Here is an 8,830-nt window from a genome sequence, read left to right as displayed (position 1 = left end):
ACTCTAGAGAGTTAAAAGAAACAGGTTTGACTTATTTTTGCAGTAGTTTGAAAATTTTGCTTTCCTGTTTTAAATAAAAGCCATCCGATCATGTTATTTTTGTAAGTTTAAGTATTTTTTTTTTTACTCATCGCCTGCTCATGTCCACATTCAAAACGGTAATTGTGTTGCAGTTTCCCTCTTTTCCCACTAGGGGTCGGTAAGGATTTGAAAACCTGCAGGTTGCTGCAAATCTCAGTTTAGCGGATAATTTTTTTTTTTTTACAAATAAAATTTGACTTTTTTAAATTAAGCGTGAGATTCCGTTATTATCTGAATATAACACAATCTCGAGGTAAAAGTTACTTTTAGGTGTGTATATGGAAAACTCATTTTTCTGACTGCACCTAAAGGCAGCGTATGAGCTAATCGGTAGCGGAGGGAGTCTGTATCCGCAGCGTGGATATGTCGGACCCGGCTACACAGGCCTTACAGCCCCGGCTTCTCCAAGCCCAGTCGAGTGGCTCAGCGGGGTCCGGTGCTGCAGCAGCAGGCTCCGGTACAGGGAACAGCGACCCGGTTAGACCAGGACTTAGCCAGCAACAGCGTGCGAGCCAGAAGAAAGCCCAAGTCCGAGCTTTTCCACGGGCGAAAAAGCTTGAAAAACTTGGCGTATTCTCCGCGTGCAAGGTAGCTAACATGGCTAGCCAAAGTTTACAACAACAAAGCAATGGTGTGATTGTATTATATGTAATATACCCTATATAATAACGAACTATTAACACAGTTTATCGGCGTAGCTGTACAGCGTTGTAGCTAGCTACTCTGGCAGAGAAATGGGCATTTAAAATAAACGCAAACCTGTGGAAGGATATTTCTCCTCGGCTAGCTTAATTGATATCAATTATTGGCTTGCACAAACGTGAATTGGTGTGCAATTTAAGTCGCCCATGTGGTTTGTTTTGTTTTTATTCTCAGGCCAGTGACACATGCAAGTGCAATGGATGGAAAAACCCGAACCCCCCTTCAGCTACACGGATTGATCTGCAGCAGCAAGCAGCCAGCCTGAGCGAGCCCTGCCGCAGCTGTGGACATGCACTGGGTACAAACTAACCAGACCCCTTCTCCGAATAACATGCAGAGCGCTGTGCATTTAAACACCAGTTACATTTCCGAAATTAGAATTGGTCAACCTGCAATGTGGATTTGGTTATTTTTCCCCCCCCTACCAAGCCATACACAAGAAATGATATTTCTATTTTTGCAGAGATTATCTGTTTAAGTGGGTTCCAGTTAAATCATCCCAATGTATTTCATAGATTAACCTAAATTACTGCTGCAGTTTCATGGACATAGGGGGAACAGGGGGGGAGAGAACAGAACAAACAAAAAACATATTCTTACAGTGTTTTCGGATGATTGTATTTTTTTTATTTTATTTTGCCTTTTATAACCAGAAATGTCTCATATGGATACACATCTTTTATGTGAGTCTGATGCACAAGTTTAGGGTATATATAAATACATTATTTAGATATAAATAGTCTTTGATAAATCTTAAGGATGGGGTTCCACATGGTTATGTTCATGGTACTATTTTACTTGCATTTCATTTGCTTCATTATGTCATTTTCCAGGATTGTTCTCAGATGGTGATTTATTCTTTAAGCCATATTAAAAACTAGTGTCAGATGGACAAGCGGAGATGGATTTTATATTTAAGATAAAAAAAGAATATCTATTTACAAAACCCTTTCATTGATTTTTTTTTTTTCATCCACCTTGAACTTAGCAGATATTCGGTAAGGAGACTGAATACTAATACTGATGTTTTGTCCCACAGCTGATCACGTGTCCCATCTGGAGAACGTGTCTGAGGATGAGATTAACAGGCTGTTGGGGATGGTGGTTGACGTCGAGAACCTTTTCATGTCTGTACACAAAGAAGAGGACACTGATACCAAGCAAGTGTACTTCTACCTTTTCAAGGTAAGCCAGTGCTTCAGTTCAGCTGCAATGATTTTAATTGCTACAGTAGACAGCTTTGTGATCAATGTATTCCCTTGTGTCCCTTAAGCTACTGAGGAAATGCATCCTGCAGATGAGTCAGCCAGTTGTGGAGGGATCCCTGGGAAGTCCACCGTTTGAAAAGCCCAACATCGAGCAGGTAATACAAAGCTTATTATAACAAACAAAGTCTCAAGAACAGTTTTTGTTTTGCTAATTTTGTCCTCCTTTTTGTTGTGCAGGGCGTTTTGAATTTTGTCCAGTACAAGTTCAGCCACCTTGCGCCAAAGGAGAGACAGACCATGTTTGAACTCTCAAAGATGTTTCTCATATGTCTGAATTACTGGAAGCTTGAGACACCGACGCAGTATCGTCAGCGCACGCAGAAAGACGATGCAACAGCATACAAGTTGGACTACACCAGGTGTGTGCAGGAGTTTACAACGAGAAAGCATGTGTGTATTTTCCTGATCTATGCTAGGTTCTGTGCTTAACAGACGTTCTGATCTCCATTGCTGCCAGGTGGTTGTGCTACTGCCACGTCCCGCAAAGTAACGACAGCCTGCCTCGCTACGAGACCACGCAGGTGTTTGGCCGGAACTTACTCAAGTCCATCTTTACCGTTACTCGCCGCCAGCTCCTGGAGAAGTTTAGAGTGGAGAAGGACAAACTGCTGCCAGAAAAACGCACACTTATCCTTACGCACTTTCCCAAGTAAGAGCAGCTTCTCCGATGCCGCCATGTGGCTTCTGTTATAGCTGTGACTGTAGATGCAACAGGGTTGTTGATGAGTTTCGGTATAATTTTACATTTCTAATTTTTCAAAAATCACTGTGTTTATAAATGAGTTTAATCTTGAATATTTACGTTGCAGTCTATATCATCCTTTATAGATAAGTTACTCATTTATGTTTGTTTCCAGGTTCTTGTCGATGCTGGAAGAGGAAATCTACGGGGAAAATTCACCGATATGGGAGGCTGACTTCACCATGCCTGCTTCAGAAAGCACACAGATTGGACATCAGACAGGTGAGGTGGTGCTGGAGTCACTTATTTTATTAAAATGGACATTATAAGAATAAAGCACATTTTAAGAACCCACTAATGGTCCTGTGATGACATGTCCGGGTTTTCTGCTTTCTGCTTTAATGGCCATACCTGTGCATCCTAAAAGTTGCCTCCAATTGTACATTATTTTTTTTCACCTAGCAGGATTGCTTATTTCAAATTCTCTTGAGACCTCTTTAAATTCCTCACCTCATTTCTCAGTATTGTTAAATTAGATTTTGAGTATTCATTGGTTCGAATACATTAGAAAAACAGAAGCTATGTGGAAATGATATAAGGTTTAATATATTTGGTCTAACAGACACAAAGTGCAGAGTTATGCTGCTCTCAAAGTTGTGTGGATTTGTAACTGTGTGGTTTTTTGTTTGCAGTGATCAGTCCTACTTCAGCGTCCGGGTCTCCTGCTTTGTCCAAATGTCTGAACAGCTCCTCTTCTCTGGGCAGCACGGATACGGGAGGCGTAGAGCCCATCACAGGTCAGTGACGGACTCTCCTTTGGTTTACTCTTGGAGCTCAAAGCTCCACTCTGCCTGGCTAAACAGAAAAGAACTGCAGGTAGATGTTTACTCTGCTTGACGCCGATGATTTGACCCGTCTTAAACAGTCTAACACCTTTTCCAAGACAACATGATTTGTCTTTAGAGGTGATTGTTTAAGAAATTAGAAACAGTTGGGCTTGTAGTTATTTGGTTAGTTAAATCCAGGTAGCAACATTATTATTTGGAAAGGCAGTGCGGCACAAAAATGTATTTGATTTCATAAAATATAGCAGTCTGGCCTAAAATATGAAAATATTCTCACAAAAATGAACAATATAAAAAAGCCTAATCGTTGTTTTAACCTGAAAAATGTCGCTTCCTCTTCAGGGGACAAACGCAAACTTCCAGAGGCGTTGACGCTGGAAGACGCTAAGAGGATCCGTGTGATGGGGGACATTCCTATGGAGTTGGTGAATGAAGTCATGATGACGATCACTGATCCTGCTGCTATGCTCGGACCGGAGGTCTGTCCCCATAAACCTGCTCAGCAATTAGTATCGTTTGATTTACAGCAATCTACTAAATATTTCTCCCTTTGTGTTAAATGACTGTAATCCGGCATAGTTTGTATGTATATGAAAAACTGGAAATGCTAACACATAATTAATGGTTCTAGACTAATCTGCTGACACCTAATGCTGCTCGTGACGAGACGGCCAGACTAGAAGAGAGACGGGGCATCATTGAGTTCCACGTTATCGGAAACTCCCTTTCCCAAAAGTCCAACAAGAAGATCCTGATGTGGCTTGTTGGCCTTCAGAACGTATTTTCCCATCAGTTACCTCGCATGCCCAAAGAGTACATCACACGACTCGTGTTTGACCCGTAAGTAAATGTTCTCCTCCTTTATTTTTTGTCATTTTTTTTTCCTAGCAAACCTTCCCTAGCAATCCCTGTTTTCACAGGAAGCACAAAACCTTAGCCCTCATTAAAGATGGCCGCGTCATTGGAGGCATCTGTTTTAGGATGTTCCCCACTCAGGGCTTCACAGAGATAGTGTTCTGTGCCGTCACGTCCAATGAACAAGTCAAGGTAACTATGACCTGGACTAACTTCCACGCTGCTTTTGTTTTTCTGACGCTCTTTAAAGTTTCTGTAGTTTATTTTTTTTATTTATTTATTTTTTTTTTTATCCAGCCTCATTGGAGACTTTTCAAGTAGTAACAATCACGTTGTAACATCTCAATCAGATTTAAATCCAGACTTTAACAAGACCAGTAAAATATATTGATTTTAGGAAAAAGAGAAAACATTTTGGTCTATTCAAAGTTGGAATTGTTACATCAGCTTAGATAAATTAAAACATTTTCAAGATTCAAAGGAATTGGCAAGTTTAGTTTGTAAAAGCGCTACATGAATACAGTGTGGGAAGATCCGCAAGATATTTTGTTTGGCATCTGTTTGTCATACATCTCAGTAAATAATAGCAACGTATCTGTGTTTACTTTTTTTTAAAGGGCTATGGCACCCACCTGATGAACCACCTGAAGGAGTATCACATTAAACACAACATCCTTTATTTCCTCACTTATGCTGATGAGTATGCCATTGGCTACTTCAAAAAGCAGGTACTGGAGGCACAGCAACTCCGTTATCAGTGCTTCTGTTGATTCATGTCTCCTTTTATCTTTAATATTATTATTTTTTTTCTACATAGGGTTTCTCCAAAGATATCAAAGTCCCCAAGGGTCGATACCTGGGCTATATCAAAGACTATGAGGGAGCAACCTTGATGGAGTGCGAGCTAAACCCAAGGATCCCCTACACAGAGCTTTCTCACATTATTAAAAGACAGAAGGAGGTGTGTAAGGATAAGAATCTTTACTGCCAAAAAATACCAGTTTTGAGTGTATCTGTGTTTGTAATATGTTTATTATATCCAATTTTGGTGTGATCATTCTAGATTATAAAGAAGCTGATTGAGAGAAAACAGAGTCAGATCAGAAAGGTTTACCCAGGTCTGACCTGCTTCAAAGAGGGCGTGCGACAGATCCCAGTGGAAAGCATCCCTGGAATAAGTGAGTGTGTACAAGGTGTAAGCTGACATGTACAATTAAATTATTCATCATATGACTAAGATCTGTATTCGTTTCAGGAGAGACAGGCTGGAAACCCAGTAGCAAGGACAAAGGGTAAACACCTTCTATAGGCTGCGTTGATTATTTTACCCAATTTTTGTATCTTTTATTTGCATGTAGATAGTCTTCTGCATCATTTTTAGTTTAAACATTGATCTTCTGCAGGAAAGAGGTGAAGGACCCTGATGTGCTTTACAACATGCTGAAGAACCTTCTGGCACAAATAAAGGTTAGAATCACCTGCCAACAGAAAACAAAAATTACCAAACTGGGACCAATAAAAATGGTTCTACTCTGTCTTGAAAACTATAGAATTTGTATGAATTGTTTTCTGTAACTGGTTCATTGTTGGAAAGAAGAAAATATAGAATATCAAAGGTTTGCTTTTTCTGAGCATATTCCTTAAACCACATGTTCACCAATCCGTAGACTATTATTGATCAGTTTTCAGGAATTAAAAATATCTTAAATTTTCTTTTCTATTCAATAAATGCATTAAGACTAAGAACGACTGATGGATTTCGGTGAAGAAAATCATCAACCACCAGTGTGCACTTTAAAAACATCTTTTACAAAAATCGGGTAAACCCTGCAGACACCTAATTTGATGGATAAATTGGAATAAACTTGTAAATCCCTGATATTATGTTTTTAAAAATACAAAGTACTTGCTGCATAATTTTTCTCCTTTGCTCACACCAAACTGGAAAACCACTTTATGCTTATATCACCGCTTCCATTTAAAGTTTACCATCAGTATTTTGTTTTCTGGGTTGTAAAATAGAAGACCTCAGAGTTTTATACCATGACAACACATTGAACATTTCCACTGTTTGTTTTGTCAAATCCATTGTTGGCCAATTTTAGTATTTTGCAGCAGCCTGAATGTTGAAACCTTTCAACAGTTTCAGAAGCAGTTAAGAAGTTGCAAAGTTTTTGTTTCTTAAAGAAAGCACACAATTTATCATCTAACCAATGAATAATTAATGAGGACAGCTGGTGCATAAAAGCTCCTTTGTGGTAGCATTAGTACATTATCAGTAATGCATTACAGTAACCAGTAGTGTGCCACTCAGACATGCAGTGCCTTAACTTTTTCAGTTTGTTGTGTCCTGTGATGACGCACAAGGAAAGGAAAATAAAGAACCTTTCTTATGCAATTACACTTCATGACTGATTTAATATTGTAGAGGAAGTGTTACATTTTTCCTTAGATACAGAATTTTCTGAGTTTAAAGTTGGAAAGTTGACAGAAAGGTCAAAGGTTTCTGAACCAGCCCTTTACAAATATGCCTGACATACATATGGAGCTTTGTGATTGCCACAATAAAGTTTCAATATAATTTAATTTGACTTTGTCAGATTTGTCACGTTGTTTCATTAAATCTTTTACACATGATGTAATTCTCATAAAGTGAAAATCATTGTGTTTTGAATAATTCATTTTTTGCAATTCATTTTTTGACTGCAGCACAAGCATTTTCAGGGTTTTATATTCACTGGTCCAATATGTTCTTAAAGCCATCGAGAAAATCTGGAATTTGGGGTCTAGAAAAGTGTGGAGTTATGAAGCTAAACATTTTTTGAAGCTCTGTGGCAATTTGAGTTTATTCTATTTTCTTGTCAGACTCATCCTGATGCTTGGCCTTTCATGGAACCAGTGAAGAAATCTGAAGCTCCTGATTACTATGAAGTCATCCGCTTTCCTATTGGTAAGAGAGCATCTACCTCTTTTTAATAGATTAATATCATCCATATGTTTATTCTTATTTTAAATGTCCAAAGCCTGGTATTTCATGAAATATAAACTATATCAAACAAATTTAAAACGGCATGTCCTATTGGTTTATTTAATAAATCCTTCACTATTTCCTTTGATTCTATTTTTATGTAATAAATAGATCTTGAAGTTTTTCTTTTTTTTCAAAGAATATTTTAATCCACTTCTTTTGCTGGACTGGCTTAGAATTAGCAAATGTATAAATCTTGTGTCTTATTATGGAATTCCTGTATTTCCTAAGCACTATTAAGTGTTTTTCTTTACTTTTACATTGAGACCTGAAGACCATGACAGAGAAACTCAAGAACAGATACTATGTAACCAAGAAGCTCTTTATTGCGGATCTTCAGCGAATCATCAGCAATTGTCGCGAGTACAACCCCCCAGACAGCGAGTACTGCAAGTGTGCCAACACGTTGGAGAAGTTCTTCTACTTCAAATTAAAAGACGGAGGCCTGATAGAGAAATGAACTATAGCTTATGTGAAAAAAAAAAAAAAATTGCCAGCTTTCGTCATATCTGGGGTAAGAAAAAAAACGTATGAAAACAATACATTTTGGAAAGGATTTGTGGGACTTAAGAAAAGAAAGGCATCAAAGTCGGCTGAGCATCAACAGTGTCAAACTGACATCTTCTTCAAGTCATCTTGTGGCATTTCCCAGAGCTCAGTGGGAGAATAATGTGAATTATTCATGCCTCATTGAGTGTACCAAAGTTGTACAGGTCCAAGATTTAAAACTGCTTCTGTTGTGTTATTTACTGATTCATATTTATTGTCATTGAATGATGGTTTGGTTGCATAAAACAAGTCACAGGAGCCAGTGTATGTCAGAAAACTGGACTTTGGGACCTAAAGCCATGTTGCCTTCTGTTACTGAAAGACACTTGAACATCCCAGCCAGTTCACAGGTGTGAAGGTTGCCCTTCTCAGAGGGTTTGTTTGGAGAGGTGAAAGTTCGCTCAAAATACTGAGTCCACTTGAAGCAGTCATTAATTAAAAAATGTAAATAGATTTTTGTTTGTTATAACATGGAAAAAAAGTTTTCCTCAAGTACTCGTGGTCCTTTTTTTTATATTATTATTCTAGAGAAATAAGTTTTATCATCATTTAGGGAAACAGCTTTTTAAGGCATTGTTTACTCCAGACAAATGAATCTTCTTCTGAAGTTAAAGGACATGTTTGGCCTCACTTCCAGGCATGGAATTGGTTTCAAATATTTCCTGTGCCAAACTGTTTTTGTGTTTTCTGATCACAAAAACAAACGCTTTTGTGATCAGAACATCACGCACCTTCATGATGTTAAAAGAACCTCTCCAAGCATCATTCCATCATTAGCAAGGTTTTGTACCAGATACTTCACTACAAGTTGTCATTATTA

At 38.3% G+C, this 8,830-nt stretch overlaps 1 protein-coding gene across 1 annotated transcript; it reads left to right on the top strand.

Moving 5' to 3' along the window:
• The first annotated feature begins 339 nt into the window (after positions 1-339).
• LOC106939464 (histone acetyltransferase KAT2A-like) lies at positions 340-8,484 on the top strand. The gene is made up of 18 exons (XM_015021858.1): positions 340-669; positions 958-1,081; positions 1,823-1,968; positions 2,057-2,146; positions 2,229-2,410; positions 2,509-2,700; positions 2,909-3,015; positions 3,426-3,530; positions 3,921-4,057; positions 4,210-4,418; positions 4,499-4,625; positions 5,051-5,161; positions 5,251-5,394; positions 5,497-5,611; positions 5,689-5,725; positions 5,837-5,900; positions 7,299-7,383; positions 7,728-8,484. The coding sequence occupies exons 1-18, from the start codon at positions 445-447 to the stop codon at positions 7,919-7,921; spliced, it is 2,394 nt and encodes a 797-aa protein (XP_014877344.1). The 5' UTR covers positions 340-444; the 3' UTR covers positions 7,922-8,484.
• Positions 8,485-8,830: the final 346 nt, after the last annotated feature.

Source organism: Poecilia latipinna, unplaced genomic scaffold, assembly GCF_001443285.1.
Source record: "Poecilia latipinna isolate Pla-1442-1.1 unplaced genomic scaffold, P_latipinna-1.0 Scaffold2882, whole genome shotgun sequence".
Classification (NCBI taxonomy): Eukaryota; Metazoa; Chordata; class Actinopteri; order Cyprinodontiformes; family Poeciliidae; genus Poecilia; species Poecilia latipinna.
The sequence above is the reverse complement of the archived record's forward strand: the minus strand, read 5'-3'. Positions and strand labels throughout refer to the sequence as shown.